Below are 17,592 nucleotides of genomic sequence, written 5' to 3' on the forward strand. Positions count from 1 at the left end.
CTACTTATTACTATTATCTGCGAGGAATTCCTCACCGTCCAGCCCGTATAATATGAGCCAGAGTAGGAAAAAAAGGAAAAAGAATGGCGCCACCCGGAATCGAACCGGGGCTAACACAGATCAAAACAACCACAATGTGTCGTCATACCACTAGACCATGGCACCTGTTAGATGTTAAAAGCTTGATATTTGTAGTATTATAAAGTATTATAGGATATAACCCCTGTTGAGGGGAGAAAAAAAGAAATGGCGCCACCCGGAATCGAACCGGGGCTAACACAGATTTGAAACAACCACAATGTGTCGTCATACCACTAGACCATGGCACCTACTTGATATAAGTGGGTCACATTTTTGGCTAGATCAAGTCCAGCCTCATTTATGTACATGTATGGAATTTGTATGATAAGTTCGAAGCTCTCGACATTAGTACATTTGGCTGACTAATTCTCTACACTAGACTTACTATTTTTTTCTCTCCCTAAAAAGCATATGCGATGAGAGAAGCGCAGCCTTACCCAAAGAAAACGAAATGTTGGTTGTTAAAACAAACAGAAGGCAAGATATGACCCAAGATAACGACTATCACCCTATCGTGTCACTTACAAAGTTGAAGGTTGGGCTAGAGGAATACAACCTTCTCGAAATATCCTACAAGGACGTTACCTATGAAATAGACAAGACTCGAGCAGCCAGGTATCTCAGACCCAGGCTGTCTTTCGGGACTAACTTAAACTACTTATAAGTCTCTAGACCGTTAGTATTCTAAGTTTACCTTAACAAACTATTCCGTTTGAACAATTAATATGACATTGTTATACAAATTCCTCTAGTAACGTAGAGTATTATAACAGCTTACTTATAAAGCAAGTTACCCTGAAAGGGGTAGCGTACTCAAGTGCGGTATTAGATTTGCTAGTAAGAATTTAGGACAAGCTCTGGGATCTTAATCTCTACTATTGTTGCTGTTGTTGGAAGACATTTGTTCGTGTATGAAGTGGGTAAATGTGAGGTATGTCGAATAGTATTTACAAGAGGGGGGTTACTAACCACGTGGATAGCGAATTGAGAGGTGTACGTCGGAAGGAAGGTATTATAGGATGATAGCGTGTGGCGAGCGTTAGAAACTCTACGCGTCAAGGTGACAGTCGAGGGAGAGGGGCACGTTTATTGGGACTATTTGTGGGTAGGTAGGTGATACTGTAGGTGAGTAGCCTAGCTGGTTGGCATCTTGTAGAGAGAGAAGCGTAGACAACAATAGCCACGATAAGTTGCTTTAAAGAGAGAGGCGCTTGAAGGTTAACGATAAAGATATTAACGATAACTTTATAGAGATCTCTATGGAGCGTAAAGAGGTTCATTATATAGACTCCGTGATCTGTCTTCGATACTATGCACGCTATAATCTGGAATGTAATTTCCCAGCCATCTAGACCAATGCATGCTTCTCCTTCCTCTTGGGCTGGTTTTAAATTTGGTCATGGTATACCCAGAACCTATACCTAGTAGGTCTCTTCGTAGCCCAGAAAAAGGAATGACCGAATGGGGGTGTGATTTTAGACTTGGTAGAACTATATAAAGTGGGAACATATGTTTGACTTTGATATCAATCAATTTGTGTGATTAAGCCCAGCATACCGGTATTCGAGAAACAAGTCAAACATAAGTCCCCTTCCACAAGGCAAGAAAAACCAAGGGATCAAAAACTCCAGTCTTCAAAATAAAGACACTGATCGACAAATCTCCATAGCTCAAGGCGGGGAACGGATACCAACAGAGATGACATGTGCCGAGTGGGGTCGATCTTTTGTTTACAGCTTTCGTATATCAGTAACCAGATCTCAAAAATACAAAGAGGACTAGAGACCCTGAACAAGCTATCTACATCATCTCTCCAAAGATCATAGTCTACAAAATCATACAAAATCCGAAATAAACAACCATGGACCCCACCCCGCAACCGAATCCAAACCCAAACCCAACCGCAGACCCAGCAAACACAACAGACGACCAACAGCAAAAAGAAGCGCTGGCAGCCTTTACCGCAACACTACACTCAGTTGGAACAAACCTCGAAGCACCGCTCCGCGACCGCGCAGCAAACATTCAATCCAACGCGACGGCGCTGGAAAGACAAGAAGCCGAGTTAGCAGAGAATACGCAGCGACTAGCGCGACAGAATCAGCAATGGGTTGGATTTGCGGATGAGACACGCGAGGGATTAAAGGAGATCGGGGATGTGCAAAATTGGGCAGAGATGATTGAGCGCGATTTGCTGGCCTTGGAGGATATGATGGATGCTGTTGAAAGCGGTCATGGGGAACATGGGGGTGAGGATGGTGATGACCGGAGAGATATTGATACGGAACTGAATGGGGCTTTTGAGAATGGCAATGTAAATGGGCAAAATGGACATGTTGATGTTGACGCTAATGGGAAGAAAGTGGAACAGTCGGCGAAAGGGTGGTTGAAATGGTGGTGATGGGGTTCAGGTCTTTGTTCATTCAATTTGTTGTTCTTGTTATACATCTATATCACGCACAGGGTATCGTTATGAACTACTCTTCGTCTTCTTCTTCATCTTCGTCCTCTCCTTCCAAATATTGTTTCCAAGGGTCGAGTCCTTCGGTTTGATATTCATTCCATTCATCCCACTGGCCCAAACTCATCAAGTGTCGCATGGTCGGTCGACCATGGGGACAATTCCATGGCTTATCGATAGTACCCATGTTCTGAACGACTCGTTCCATCTGACGGCTTGTCAAGGTCTTCCCGATCATGATACTTGAGCGACAAGCCCGCATAGCAAACATTTTGCGCACTTTGCTTGGTCGTGGTACTGATAGTCCATTTGATGTTGAAATTGACTCTGACAGCAACACAATCAATTCCTCCAGATCTCGAACGCCAAACACCACCTCCTTGCTCAGCGGTAACGAGACCAGCCGACACCGACGACCGATAGGCTCATCGCCGCTTTCGTCGACAGTCACGAGGAAACCGTTTTTCTCAAGAGCGGCGCGATTCTCAAGTACAACCTCTTCTTCAACGGCAGTGAGATCGAGGCGTTGCGGACGGACGAGTCGCTGGTTTTGCACAACGGTTTCGGCTTGCAGGCGCTCGAAGTTGAATTTCTCATCAGAGGCATGCTGGTCGATGATGAAGAGCTCATCGTGGTCTTCTCCTGGCCGGACTGCAATGATGAACCCCAAGTTAAACTGGCCGATGACGCGCATTTGGGCGAAATCGTTCTTGCTTACAGTCAAGGAAAGCTTGTCCTCAGCAGTTTTCTCGCCAAGATCAGTGGCTTCATCTTGCGTTTTCTTGGACCCCACTTGCATGGTCTTTTGCAATGTGATGAGCTGAGATTGGACATGTGAAATAGACCCATCTAGCGTGCCGACAAGTTGTGTAGTCGCGTCGCGATGTGCAGCGCCCTTGTTCATCTTCTTTGCACGGTTCGCGCTGTTTTCTTGGGGAAGCACAGCAGTCTCCTCGGCTTCATGGATAAGCCGTTCAACTATAGCTTCTTCCTGCGCCTTCTTCTGAGCTTCGTCGAGATTCTCATTTGCGGCAGGTACCTCGGTGTTTTCGGTTTCCGATTGAGCTGCACCTTGGTCGGGAACATACTCGGTATCTTCGGGCGGAGGAGAGCCCTCATCTTCGGGCTCTTGCTCAGTGCTTTGTGTATCCTCGATTTCACTTGAAATGTCATCTTCATCTTCTTCAACCTGGTCATCTTCACTAGGAGAAGTCTCTTTATCTTCTTTATCATCCAGCTGCGATCCAGGTGCCGCAAACGATTTCATATGTTCGCCAAATATGTTAGGCCGTGATGGTGTGTGTATCCGTCTCTTCCGTCGGGGCGGCTCTCTCACCAGGGGTGGATCTTCCGGGACTCGTTTTCGTGGAGGACCACTACCGATCATGGAAGTTATAGTTCGGTTACCAATAGTGATGGTAGCCAGTTCGGCGGGTTCGCGCCGCGGACGCATTCTATCGAAGGCATTTTGGACAATGTTAGGGATTTCTTCTGGGTCCTCGCGAACGCGAGATGGAGTCTCGTCGGGAGCTGATGGATGGGATATTGGTTCGTGGGGGATAGGGGTTGGCTCAGGCTCCTCCTGGGCGGTTTGTCGGACGAAAAGCTCATCGTCGGAGATTGCCTCAGCAGGCGCTTCTAGCTCAGTTGGGGCTGGCGTCGACATCGAAGAGCGATTGGTTGCAGCGCGGGGTGTTCTCATTGATCGAGCGGGAGATGGCGTGGCTTGCATACTTCCCATGCTCGCTCGTGAGCTCGCGAAGCACTGAATCGCACTCTGTTGACTCGCCCCCGGGATCTCCACTGAGCTTTCTTTCGTCCGATCTTGGCTTGGACTTCTAACCCCACTGCTTTCGCTCAGCTCCCGAGCAGTGACGAACCCTGGAAGTGATGCTAGCGGTTGTTGCTTTGGCAAAGGCTTTGATTTAACCGATGATTGCGGCACAGTTTGATCCGCATCCTCGAAGAGCTGCGAAAGAGAAACTTTGAGTGATTCGATCATAGCCCCCGCATCATGAAGTAGAATTTGGCGCTTATCAGGCGAAACATTGACATCGTAAGCGTTTGTATCCATCTGAAAGTCCGCAAAGATAAACGCCGACTGCGAGACATTGAACGACTTGTAAACCTCGTTGAATGCCTTTTGAATCTGCGGCAGGCCACATGGCCGCGAGTTGACAAAGAACATTTGACGATCCGGAGTCTGACGGCCCTCGCCGAATACAGGACGTGAGATATGGCCTCGCACCTGAATTTTACTCAGTTGATCATCGCCAGCCCGTTTTGTAGCCGCGGCAGGCTCAAACTCCAGCTCTAGATCAAGGGATATCAGAGCGGATAGTGTCTTCGCGCCGTAGACATTGGCAATATTCTCCTTGGTTGTCTTATTTCCATTTGTAGAAAAGACCACCACATTCCGTGTCTTGCCCACAGTGTTCCTGACGCTGAATCGGACTCCAGTGCTAATGCATGCATAGGCATGTAGCAGATTCAGAACCTTCCCATATTCCCGCTTGATGTTCTTCTCCAATTCTCGCCGACGTACTGGAAGCCGCTTGAAGATGCCTTCTACCGATGCAGTCGTTCCTTTCTGTCCAGCAACGATCTGTGTCTTTTTGAGTTTCCCGGATTGTTCAAAATCGAGTCGATTTGCGCGGGGAACTTGCTTTTCTTGTGCTGTGACGATGTGGAAGTCGGCCAACGCGCAGAGTGAAGATATCGCCTCGCCCCGGAAACCGAAGGTGTGTAGGGTCGAGAGGTCATCATATGACGATAATTTGGAAGTATAGTGTTTCAATGCTGAAAAAAAGAGAAAATCAGCTTAAGCGCAATATACCAAGGGATAAGTGACAACTCACCGACGTTCTCATAGTTCTCCGGCGAGATCCCGCTGCCGTTATCTTGGACTTCAATTAGGTCCAGTCCATTATTTTTAAATCGAACCTCTGAATTCCCCGAGATGATCAGAAAATGTGTCACAAATCATATCCGGAAAGTTATTCACCCACCGATCGTCGTTGCACCGGCATCCAGACTGTTTTCAACAAGCTCTTTGGCGACGGAGCACAAGTCAACGATGACTTGACCCGATTGGATTTGGTGTACCTAATTAATGCACTGATCAGATCAAGAACTCGCGGGAAGACATCGGATTTCATACAGAGCGGGCCTCGATGGCTTGGATTGTTGCCATCTTCATCCCATGATGTCTGCGGAGGATAAGTTGGCACGCGTCTCACTTAACGCGTGGGTTTGCCAAGACCACGGTGGACCAGTTGGAGATGACAGCTCTATGCATTCGATGACGCCCCTGTTCTATTTTATCCAAGGCTTTATTTGCAGTTGCAAGGATGTGGGCATGTTCATTTATTTGCTCAGCACTGAAATTACGAATATAAATCAAAACGGACAATCAGGAGCAACATATCGCTGTTAACGCGCAAAATCAATACCCAAAAAATCAATAAACACCAAAGCGATCCGGTAGCATAACAGGCGCGACCAGAGTCCATAGATAGATAGCATAGCAAATCCAGGAGCTGACAATCTTCACCCAGCTGGCCCAGTATGTGCGGCCGACCGGTGCGAAATCTGTTGTGGTCTCCAGCGTCAGTCCCTGGACTAACAAGGTGGCCACCCATGTCGTGGCGAGGAAGAAGATGATGTGGAAGAGTGAGTAATTGTATTGGGTTGAACCACGCTCGTCGTCCTTCGGGGTGTCGTAGTCATCCTCGTCATCACTATCATCCAAGGCACTGGCAGGAAGACTGCCGCTCTCGACAGCGGCCCGGAGAGCTTCAGCGCGCATCTCTCGGCGGACGTTTGGTTGCTGGGTCACCAAACCGTGCTCGTTGTCATCTGTACCTAGCTGGATGTAGCTGTGACCGCCCTTCGACCCCAAGGCAATTCCTTGGGTGGCAGCGCGTGTGGTGGTGTATGCGATGGTCAGCATAGTAACAATCGCACCTATGACGATAGTGGCAGTCCTGGTATTGCTTCCGTGGGACCGAATGAGGGGGTTGCAATTCTTGTCATCCGGTTCCATCGAAACGGCAGACATGGTGAGGTAGGTGCAGTAGACAGTGACCATTGCAGCTTGAGCCAGCCCTGCGCGAGAGTTTGATTCTTGCACTGCTGGTTGAACAGAAACGAAAGAGATGATCAAAAACAAGATCAGGTTAATCTGTGACGAGTCAGCTGGGCACCAAGATTCGAGGTATGGGGGATACATACGGTGATAGCGGCCTGGTTCATAGAGCAACCGCTGTTCGCGAAAAATATGTACATCAGGATGGTCATGACGAAAGATGCCAAGTACATGCCGAGGGTCGAACCAATAAGCAGACCGCGCCACACACGAGAGTCGCTGTCTTCGATCTTCTGCAGACATAGCTCCGCCCATGAGTGCGCAAGGTCTACCAAAAGGATCAAACCCAAAAGCAAAAATAGCATAGCGCAGAAGAATGCGATATAGTTGCCATAGACGAAGAAGAAGGGTTCGGGGATAAAGAACGACATGACGACAAAGGCCAACCAGAGGATGACCTTCGGACCCCAAAATCCATTCTGGAGAGCGGCGCGAGTATCTTTTGAGCTTTTAACCCCGAGAAGCAAAAGGGCGAAGATCAAATGGAAGAGACCGAGGGCAAAATTGATACGATGGACCGCGACCCAGCCGTGACATTCCTTCCCGTCACATCGAATCTCCATATAATCCAGTGTCAAATTTTGCAATTTTTTCAGAGCCCATGGTGTGAGCATAATCCAGGAGATTATGGAGTTGATCAAAAGGATGAAGGCATAGGCGATTCTCGTCGCCATACTGTTGTCCTTGTTAGTCCGAGGTTCTCCGTACTAGACAGCTGATAAGTGGTACCTGTTTTGAAACTTTCCGCAGGCGCTGCAGACCGCAGAACATGTCGCTGCTCCACAGCATGATGTTGCGACTGTCAAGAGCTGTTGAGGGCGAGAATCAAGTTAGCCAACTGTGCAACGAGCGCATCGGTGAACTGGAGATTGGTAGGCGACAACATACTGTACCGACACTCGGCACAGCCAAGAGCGGAATGGAGAGAAGGGCACCCATATTGGGAGTGCAGATATAGTACAACCCACTGTTCTGGTTCTAATGTAGAATCTTGGAAGTGAGCCTAGATCCAGAATCGATGAGAGTGTGGAGAGAGGCAAGTGATCAGAATTGAAGATCATCACCTGAGGCCGCCTCCGTCATTAGTGTTACGTAATATCTCCAAATCGAAAACAACTAACTAACTATATCACGTGCCAAGTCTCTTTTGGCCTGCCCATTTGGGATTAGCCTCTCCATCCCCGCCCTGACTCATCAATATTCTTTTTCATAGCGATGGAGGAACTACAAAGGTACCGATTTACACAGTATTGTACTCGAGCCGGTTCCTAGGTGCTGACGAGATCATCTACGATGAAAGAAAAGCGATACCCTTATCTCAAACCAATATGGAGAATATGTGTACATCGAGTACAGCTATTACTACTAGTATGTCGTACATATATATGAAGCAACGGTTTCCGCTGCCACTTCACAAGCTATTCTCTCTGTTCAATGAATTCGGCGGAAATTGACGGTGTAGGTGATGTCACAAAGCTCAAATACCTGTCCGGGTGTATAATATACTTTCATGGTAACTAGATATTACTATAGGGTAGATGACAAAGTAAAGACCGGGTTGATGGTGTTTTAGTCGGTAAAATCATAACTAGTAACTAGTTGACGTATTTCACATGCGAGCCGCCCACACAAGCGAGCCGTCCACCTCAAAACACCATAGTAAATGCGATAAATTACAACTTGATATCTCGATGACAGTTGTCTATAGGAACCTTTCTATTTGGCCTACTGATTTTTATATGATATCAAGTCTGTTTAGGGAGTTTCGAGAATTTCAATGATTTGGTGACTGAGATATATTTCTGGTTTTTAGCAGTGTAATTTTTAATACCGTGATATTGTAGCTATTTGATTTTCTTAAAATTAATACATAGTATTTAAACGCCTTATCAAGAACTATCGCTAGACAATAAAATAAAACCGAAATGCGGTTGGTAAGATACAAGTATAGAATATATCGCATTTACTATGGTGTTTTGAGGTGGGCGGCTCGCATGTGAAATACGTTATGTTAATAGTTAGTAAAAGTCAGGCATTAAGGTCCTAAGGCATGGAATCTCATCATTAACGCCTTATCGCGTGTGGAGAAAACGCATTTGGCCGTGTAATCGAACTATGACGAGTCCCGATTCGCGCAATCCCGGGGGATTCGACGGCTTTGCATAATTCTGATGTGTGTTATCAGGAATGCAACGTGGGACTAAGACGACATAGTACATCCACTACATTCCATCCCTCTTTTTTTTCCCCTCCACAATTTCCTTTGAAATCAATTCATTCTCCGTCGTATTTGTATATCAGTTGACCGTGGAGCAAACTTTCCTTGGCGCTTGCTGTTCAGACCACGCGGCCCCCCAGGATCATCTCCAAGTCCTTACCTAAGTGTACGCTCCTGAAAACTCCCAAGCGGCCTTCTTCCATCAATTCCTCCTATATAACTCCATTCGCTCTTTTCACTATTTTCGTCTTTCATTTCGGGTCCGATGTTTCGGTCAGTGTCGGCCTCACATCTGTCTAAGGCCTAATCAACCACTCCCGCCGCTAGACCACTTGTATCGCACAAGATATCAGTCAAAAAGACTCGCAGAGGAACGACATAATGTCTGACTCTCTCCACCGAACTGCCCGGATTATTTCCGTCATTGCGGGGACGCTGGTCGCCCTCTCATGCGGAACCAATGTGCGTGATATCTCCGATCTTATCCCCATTCAGGATCATTAAGCTTAACTCGTGTCAGTATGCATACTCGGCGTGGGCGCCGCAATTCGCACAGCGAATGAAGCTCTCTTCGACTGAGAGCAACTTCATTGTGAGTTGTCCCGTACCTGGTGCCGGGAAGCGAGTCTTAACAAGCTCTAGGGTGTCGCAGGGAACCTGGGGATGTATGCTATGGGGATTCCAATGGGATTATTGACAGATTCCCGCGGTCCACGACTTGTTGCGCTTATCGGCTCTATTTGCTTGGGCCTGGGTTACTTCCCAATCTATATGGGTATGTCTTGATATTCCCCTGTTAGAATTGAGCAGCTCTGATGTTTTGTAGCATATGATAATGGCCAAGGATCGATGCCGGTTGTCTTCCTATGCCTCTTCACTTTCCTTACTGGGATGGGCGGTTGCGCTGCCTTTGGCGGTGCCATCAAAACAGGTATGTTCCATATATACACTAGGGACTCTGCTTGATAGAGTTAATCCAATGATTCCAGCGGCAGCCAACTTTCCCGAGCACCGCGGCACGGCAACCGCTTTCCCAATGGCCGCCTTTGGACTGAGCGCGCTATTCTGGTCCAATTTGTCGACCCTCGTTTTCAAGGACGATACCGGCCGCTTTCTCTTGCTTCTAGCCCTCGGAACCTCGATTCTGTCCTTCGCCTCAATTCCATTCCTTCGAATCCTCGTCAGCGAGTCGTACTCGTCTATCCCACACAACGCACACGAACAAAACCCCAGTAACCTTCGATCTGTGCCAGAAGTCTCCGATTTACATGGCTCTACCGCTTTTGATCGCGAACAATACCCCGCGCATTCGCGGTCGCACTCGGCCGCCTCGAACTCCCAAGGCAGAGCATTCGCCAATGACGACGAGACTTCCACCTTGGTATCTAAGGACAACCGCCCACGCCCCTCTTTCGATACACTTGACGACGACTTCCTGGATGAAGTGGCCATCGAGGCTCACCAAAATGACATTAGAGGTGTCGCCATGCTCCGTAAAGTCGAGTTCTGGCAGCTCTTCTTGACCATGGCACTCTTGTCTGGTATCGGCTTGATGACCATTAACAACATCGGCAACAGCGTGAAGGCCCTGTGGCTATACTACGACGACAGCGCAACAGACCTGTTCATCCAACACCGCCAAGTCATGCACGTCTCCATTCTTTCCTTCGGCAATTTCCTCGGCCGTCTGTTCAGCGGTATCGGCTCTGACTTGCTAGTCAAGAAGCTCGGCATGTCCCGCATCTGGTGTTTATTCTTGTCAGCGGTGGTATTTACCCTGACCCAGCTCGCTGGCACCACCATTTCCAACCCGAACAGCCTCGTCGTTGTCTCCGGTCTTACAGGAATCGCTTACGGCTTCCTGTTCGGCGTCTTCCCTTCCCTAACGGCACACACTTTCGGTATCGGGGGCCTGTCCCAAAATTGGGGCGTCATGACGCTAGCCCCTGTGTTCAGTGGTAACGTTTTTAATTTGCTATACGGTAGTATCTACGACGGACACTCTGTTATCGGCCACGATGGCGACCGCGAGTGCCCCGATGGACTGGGTTGCTACCGCTCGGCCTATTTCATGACTTTCATTTCCGGGTTGTTTGGTATCGCTGTTTGTCTGTGGACCATCATCCGCGAGAGGAACATTAATAATGTCATGAGCAAGAAGCTGGACCATCGACTCGCGTGAGTTTGATGATATTTTCTCCGTCAATTTGGATTATCCAGGTGCAGTACAACCTACGTGGCAAGCATAGGCTTATGAATTGCTTTCCCGCTTGCCCATTTGCCTAGATCTTTTTGCGATTTGTTATGACTTCTCATAGAGTACATTTCATGAGAGATGTTATTTGGCTGGTGTCCCCATTTGGTATACCCATGATGCACTGTTTTCTCTATAGACTTAGTACTTTGCGTCTGGTTTTCTTTCTTTGGTTTATCCTAACTTTCCACGGGCCAGAACCTGGCCAATTTCATTACTGTACATTTGAAGATCATGCCGTATTATTCGAACTACCCAAGTAGTTATGAGCTTCGGTCTCAATCTAAGTGAAGGATGTCCTTCGAGATTCGTTCTCAATTGCATACATGTACCTTGCCGCCACAACTACTCTATGTTTGAACAAGATTTTAAGATTGCTACGAGCCGAAGATTTATGACACTTTCATTTCCCTCCTAGCATACATGTAGATATCGCAACACAGAAAGCGAGAACGTTCGTTTAAATGAATCAAAAACAAAAAACCCGGCCCGCAGACCTGTCAAGCTGGCCCGAACAATCAAAAACGGTTGCATTGCTCCATGAAAGGAGCAAACTGAAATAATAATGATTGCAAGTACCACCTAGCACATTGAGAGAAGAATCCCAGGCAAAACACCCAGATGACAAGGCATTTTTTCCCAGTTGGACCACCGATCCATTGATCTTCCGGACACTTGAGTTCTGGAAGAAGAGAAGGATAGGGATCAAGTATTGTATTAGAAGCATAGAGAAAGATTTCGTACAGCACAGCGCAAGGAAAGCAAAATTAAAACAAAACGTTTGGGGAAACGTCCGGACATAAGAAAGTAATAGAAATTGAGACCATTCAATAGTATGTAGCTTTTTTTGGGTTAAAGTTCCAGCCAGTGATGACGAAGGAGCCATGAAGGGTATCAAGAATATCAGAGGTTGGGAGCAGAGTAGCAAGCTTAATGTAGGTTGAAAGCTTGTACTACCCGTGGGCCGATGATGGAGTGAAATAAGCAGATGGGGAAGGGCCGGAAATAGCAGGGTACCGCAAGGCCTAAACGCTCTTGGGAGATTTGACAAGCACGTCCTCGCCAGATTCCACAACATCCGACAGCCGGATCTTTTTCGCGACCGGTTCGCCGGACTCGGCGTCGCCAGTGCTGCTAGAGCCAAGCTGACGTTCAAGATCGCTAACACGACGCTTGAGATCCTCCTCGCGGCGCTGGGCATCCTCGAGAGACCGTCTCAGACGAACCTCGGAGTCTCGTACAATCATCTCCGATCGACGGGCGCTGGCGTCACTCTGTTCGAGTTCCGTGACGCGACCGCGGAAGAGCTCGTTGACGAACTCAAGTTCACTAACGCGTGTCTTCAGGGATGTATTGAGGGCCAGGAGGCTTTCGAATGTGTGGGGGGAATCGAGTTGGCGGTCCACTGCCGAGGGAGAGGGTTGGCGCATCTGGCGGGAGGGGAGGCCGCTGGAAGAGGTCATGCTGTCGCCCAGGGTAACACTGTCGAACATGTGCTGCGGTGCGATATTCGAGTTGTGCGCGTGCATCGAGCCAAAGCCAGGTGTCTCGGTCCGGGAAACGGGGGAGTTGGAGCGATCCGAATGACCCGAGGACATCTTGCGCGACGCGCGACGGTATCCATGCGAGCCGAGGGGAGGGGTCCCCGCCTCAGATCGCGGTGGGATGCCATTGGTATCGACAGGGCCGCCAGACTACGGAAGCACAATCTCGATTAGCGCATGCTCTTATCTAAGAAAGGTGGAACTAGGAGGCAGGGGGACCGGCGGAGGAAAATTTTTTAATCGCGAACTCACCTTGCGCTTAGGGCCCTGGCCAGTCTTCACGCGATTGCGACTTTTAATCACATCTGTTTTCAAGCTTATCGGACGAGGTCGGCCATGCAGTTTCAAGAAGAGTCCACATGCGTTGCAGAGGACTGAACCGAGTTCGTCCCTACGCCACAGAGGGGTGGTGGAGGTACCGCAATTTTGGCAAACGGGCTGTAATTGAGGTCGCTTGTCGTCAGTCAATGTGGTCGCCATTATGAGGGTATAGAAGTTGGGAAGAGGAAGAGGATGATAAGATTGTGAGAGATTTGAGTCGATAAGGAAAGGGAAAAAGCGGGTGCACGGATCGAGTGGCGCCAAGACTTTCGATAACTCCCAGAGATAAGACCTCGCGCGATAACAGTTTTCTGATATAAGGGCATATTTCACACTTACAGGTCCACTCCCTTGTCCTCCTGTCGTAGCTGCCGGTGATGATGTAGCGTATGTCATATTTGCCATATTCATACTCGCATCACTGGATGAACTAAAAAAAGGGAGTTGAATATATGGATTAGCCAAATTGATTCGAATTCTTATGAGGGGCCGGATTACTGCTCTCCAGGGCCCGATTGAAGATTACGCAAACAAGATAGATCGTCCAAAGGTCCACGAATGGTTCCCATTTAGAATCTGTGTGGGGTATCAACACACCGAAGATTAGAGGTAGGTGCTGAAGCGACCGAGGCCAGAGCTGCGAGTCCAGGAAGCGATGTGCTAACAGAAGAGCCTGGGTATCCGTCGCTCTCGCCTGAGCCGAATTTGGTCACGTTTTTGATATCCGGTAGTGTCGTAGAAAACGGTATGGATCCGTTGGACGCGTGACGGGCGGAAGAGTTCTCGGCGGACAAATCGTAAGGGAACTCGCGCTCCTGTGGAGAACCAGATTTGAGAGCCGGGTCGATGGGCGACGCCCGATAGAGGGTGGAAGCCACGGTGGAGGGGGAGACGTAGGTGTCAACTGAAATCCGGCCTTGGACCGAATTGAAGGGGGACGGTAGATGTCAAGCGAGTCGCGTGACTGATGCGATTGGGAACGACGAACTCGGAGCAGGACTCGGGGTCAATGGGTCTATATCAAGCCAATTCCTCAGTGATCAAAGCGATGTGGACTTGTGAGCAATGATTCTCGATACCGTAGAGGGAGAGTATTAGACTTCCCGACAATTGTTGTGTCTGAAGAAGTTACTAAGACTGAAAAAAAGAATGAAGTTTTAAATTAACGACATGATGGCCGAAGATAGGTGAGGGTAGGGGTTGAAAGAAGATGCAGAATTGAGATGAACGATAAGACGCGATAATAACAATCGGGATAACGATTGCCCCAGTATCAACCATTATTTAATATGGCATGTCAGGGGCGCCAACGATTCGATATTTTGTCTCGCAATGTATTCAATTCAATTAACCTGCTATGTTCTGCCTTTTCGTTCTAGACCCCCAGCCTCTTGATATCAGGATGCGCGACAATCAAATCCATTCTGCGCTGTCTGATTTGCTTACGGTAATCAACTCCTCGACGGGGTGTAAAATTTCCTGCACTGGAGCGGATATTTGCCAGCGTGGCGGATTTACCAACATTGACCGTCTATATGGAGTTGTCATCCCCTGAATATCCCAATTCGTCATGGAGGGGTCCCATATGGAGATCGATTGCGGTTCCAGCCATGTTTCAGGGCTCTGAACACACAGCACTCGATGCATCCATCCATCGAGACCCCTTTCGATCAGGGGGGTGGAGACAGAGTGTGGCGGTGCGTAATTGTATAACGGTCATTAACAAGGTGGATCTGCCCGCGTCACACAAATTACTGTATTCTGCCGCTAATTACGACACCGCCCGTGTAAATTAATTGTAACTATACTTTCGGGACGCCCCCTTGGGCGTTCGGACATAGGTGACACTTATTTCAACTGCCTTCACTCTATCAACTCTCTATTCTATCCACCAGCGGTCTTTTCATTCTCTTGTCTTCTCTGTGATGGATTAATCTCTTTTGGTGTCCTTTCGTTCTTTTGCCGGCCTTCCTCTCATTTTCCTACGAGTTATTTTGCCCGTTTTCATCTCCCCATAGATCGAACCACCCTCAATCACAATGCCGAAGACTCGTCCTGCCACCTCGGGATATGCCCGGCTCGCCCAGGCCGAAGAGGAACGAGGTTACCTTCACGATGAATCAGATGACGAAGACATCGGCGCGTTATCAACAGCGTCCACCTCCGCTCCCCGATACGCCCCCATCTCCTCTAGAGCCCAGATGCAGGCGTCCGGTCTCCACACTCCCCCAGGCCATCGACGCAGACACAGTGGTTTCCAGCATCCTCAAGGTCGTCGGAACTCCGGGGTGGATATCAAAGCCATCAATGCGCGTCTCGAAAAATGGGCGGACGAGATTGCCTCCAAATTCAAGATCAACCGTGTCAAGGGCAAAAGCTACGAGGAGGAGAAGCTGGAGATTTATCATTCGGTCTTCCAGGCACCTCCCGGAGTTACCCCTGTGAGCGCCGAAGCTCTCGAGTCAGATGAGTTTGAGGCTCAGCAACGGCGGGCCCACGCCGAGTACGAGGAGATCATCGAAAGTGTGCGTCTTGCAATTGAAATGGACGTACATCCTCGGATGATCTCGCAAGGAAGTTCGGGCAGTTACTTTGCTCGAAACCCCGAAGGGAAAGTAGTGGGTGTGTTCAAGCCAAAGGACGAAGAGCCGTACGCCTCACGAAATCCCAAATGGACAAAATGGATTCACCGCAACTTGTTCCCCTGCTTTTTCGGCCGCGCGTGTCTCATTCCCAATCTCTCCTACGTCTCGGAAGCCGCCGCATATGTTCTCGATGCCCGCCTACGCACGAACCTCGTCCCCTACACCGGTATTGTACGACTGTCTTCGAGATCGTTCTTCTACGATTTCTGGGATCGGAGAAAGGCATGGAAAGGCAAGAAAGTTCTGCCTCCGAAGGCTGGCAGTTTCCAGGTCTTCCTCAAGGGATTCAAGGACGCCAACATTTTCCTCCGAGAACATCCCTGGCCTGACCAGGCGAATACTGGATTCCGCACCCAGGATGCCCCGAAGCGCAAAAAGCGGCCATGGAACGAGGCCTGTCGCCCATCGGGGGCACAGTCAGACGACGAGGATGACGAAGATCCGGGCTATGTGCCCTCGCCCGCCGGTTCGCGTGACGAAAGCGCCGAGCGCCGATTTTATTGGACCGAGAATCTCAAGCAATCCTTCCGCGAAGAGTTGGAGAAACTTGTGATTCTGGATTATATCATGCGAAATACCGATCGAGGTCTGGACAACTGGATGGTCAAGATTGACTGGGGAACAGAGCAGGTTTCTATCGTGGCAGAGCCCCCAAAACAAACTGGGCCACAGCCTAAGCACGATGAAGACGAGCTCATGCCCCCAGCTCGTCCTGTTTCCGTAAATTCGAATGGCACCCCCAATCCCTCCTTCCACCCCTACAAGCGGCATGAAACAATGATGGCTATCAGTCGCACGGGAACCCCACTAGCCTCATCGGAACAGTCAGCTTCTGTCCAGCTTGGTGCTATTGACAACAGTCTGTCCTGGCCATGGAAACATCCAGACGCTGTAAGTTTTCGAATTCACGTGTAATTGTTACTTTCCAACACTAACAACTTTGTAGTGGCGCAGTTTCCCCTTCGGTTGGCTTTTCCTACCGGTTTCCTTGATCGGACAACCCTTCTCACAGAGAACCCGTGACCATTTCCTCCCATTACTGACATCCACAGCCTGGTGGAGTGGTACGCAGATGGCCTTGCGTGGTGTCTTTGCGCAAGATGATGATTTCAAAGAGAGCATGTTCGCTCGACAAATCGCTGTCATGAAAGGCCAAGCCTGGAATGTGGTGGAAACATTGAAGCAACCGGATCATGGCCCGCTTGAGCTAACTCGACGGACCCGAGTCTGTGTATGGGACGACTTGGTTGACGTCCCCGTTGCTATTCCGATGCGCGCGCCTTCCACAGACAGGCAAAGGAACCAATCTATGAATTACGACCCTGATGAAGAAGAGATGGACATTGGTGCATCCGCATCTTCCCAACCAATTCCCGAACACGATTTATTGGGACTGAATTCGTCGCCAAGCGACCTCCCCAACCCAAACCGGTTCGAACTCACCCGCGGTCGAACTGACATTGACAGCGAACGTGCTGATGGTTCTGTCGGTAGCCCTGCGACTATGAATGACTTCGGTGGCCGAAACACCGGGGGTTCTCTAGATGGATGGTCTTCACTTCCTCCCCGCCAGCAGAAGCATCGCAAAAACGGCGGGGCGACGACCTTCCGCGTTCCTCATGTTAACACTTTTGGCAGCGATGATCTCGAAGGTGACCTTGGCTATGCAGTTGCAGAGGGCATGGAAGGCAACCAGCGCAAGGTGATTGTCGAGCGCCTGGAAGCCGTCAAGAGCAAAAACCCTGTTTTCACATGGTGCTAAGGTCAGATTGTGTTGTACTACCCTTTGCACTTTTTCACTTTTCCACATTCTTCCCTTACCCCATTTTCATTTAATTTGCAGCTATCTTCTGCGGCGTTGTCTTCTCGGAGTATTTGTTGGGTCCCCGTCCTTACAGAAACGGTTCCCAATTTCTCTTCA

The 17,592-nt window shown here is 49.0% G+C and overlaps 6 protein-coding genes across 6 annotated transcripts; 3 read left to right on the forward strand and 3 right to left on the reverse strand.

Annotated features, from left to right (window-relative positions):
- Positions 1-1,942: 1,942 nt before the first annotated feature.
- Positions 1,943-2,482, forward strand: N7537_001844 (uncharacterized protein; the record flags this gene model as incomplete). The annotated part of the gene is made up of 1 exon (XM_056892902.1): positions 1,943-2,482. The coding sequence occupies one exon, from the start codon at positions 1,943-1,945 to the stop codon at positions 2,480-2,482; it is 540 nt and encodes a 179-aa protein (XP_056757897.1).
- Positions 2,483-2,558: 76 nt separating this feature from the next.
- Positions 2,559-5,741, reverse strand: N7537_001845 (ATP-binding mismatch repair protein PMS1; the record flags this gene model as incomplete). Its single annotated transcript, XM_056892903.1, has 4 exons — positions 2,559-5,341; positions 5,401-5,487; positions 5,551-5,647; positions 5,703-5,741. 4 exons carry the CDS (start codon positions 5,739-5,741, stop codon positions 2,559-2,561), a joined length of 3,006 nt encoding a protein of 1,001 aa, XP_056757898.1.
- Positions 5,742-6,002: 261 nt separating this feature from the next.
- N7537_001846 (serine incorporator domain-containing protein) lies at positions 6,003-7,628 on the reverse strand (the record flags this gene model as incomplete). Its single annotated transcript, XM_056892904.1, has 4 exons — positions 6,003-6,725; positions 6,776-7,364; positions 7,419-7,498; positions 7,578-7,628. The coding sequence occupies 4 exons, from the start codon at positions 7,626-7,628 to the stop codon at positions 6,003-6,005; spliced, it is 1,443 nt and encodes a 480-aa protein (XP_056757899.1).
- Positions 7,629-9,288: 1,660 nt separating this feature from the next.
- N7537_001847 (uncharacterized protein) lies at positions 9,289-11,089 on the forward strand (the record flags this gene model as incomplete). Its single annotated transcript, XM_056892905.1, has 5 exons — positions 9,289-9,369; positions 9,428-9,499; positions 9,550-9,682; positions 9,734-9,838; positions 9,897-11,089. 5 exons carry the CDS (start codon positions 9,289-9,291, stop codon positions 11,087-11,089), a joined length of 1,584 nt encoding a protein of 527 aa, XP_056757900.1.
- A 1,097-nt stretch (positions 11,090-12,186) lies between these two features.
- N7537_001848 (putative GATA transcription factor (AreB)) lies at positions 12,187-13,437 on the reverse strand (the record flags this gene model as incomplete). Its single annotated transcript, XM_056892906.1, has 3 exons — positions 12,187-12,855; positions 12,958-13,302; positions 13,366-13,437. 3 exons carry the CDS (start codon positions 13,435-13,437, stop codon positions 12,187-12,189), a joined length of 1,086 nt encoding a protein of 361 aa, XP_056757901.1.
- Positions 13,438-15,065: 1,628 nt separating this feature from the next.
- N7537_001849 (1-phosphatidylinositol 4-kinase LSB6) lies at positions 15,066-17,463 on the forward strand (the record flags this gene model as incomplete). The annotated part of the gene is made up of 2 exons (XM_056892907.1): positions 15,066-16,562; positions 16,618-17,463. The coding sequence occupies 2 exons, from the start codon at positions 15,066-15,068 to the stop codon at positions 17,431-17,433; spliced, it is 2,313 nt and encodes a 770-aa protein (XP_056757902.1). The 3' UTR covers positions 17,434-17,463.
- Between the last annotated feature and the right edge of the window lie 129 nt (positions 17,464-17,592).

This window comes from Penicillium hordei (genome assembly GCF_028827395.1).
Source record: "Penicillium hordei strain IBT 12815 chromosome Unknown utg000001l_segment0_segment0, whole genome shotgun sequence".
In the NCBI taxonomy this organism is placed as follows: domain Eukaryota; kingdom Fungi; phylum Ascomycota; class Eurotiomycetes; order Eurotiales; family Aspergillaceae; genus Penicillium; species Penicillium hordei.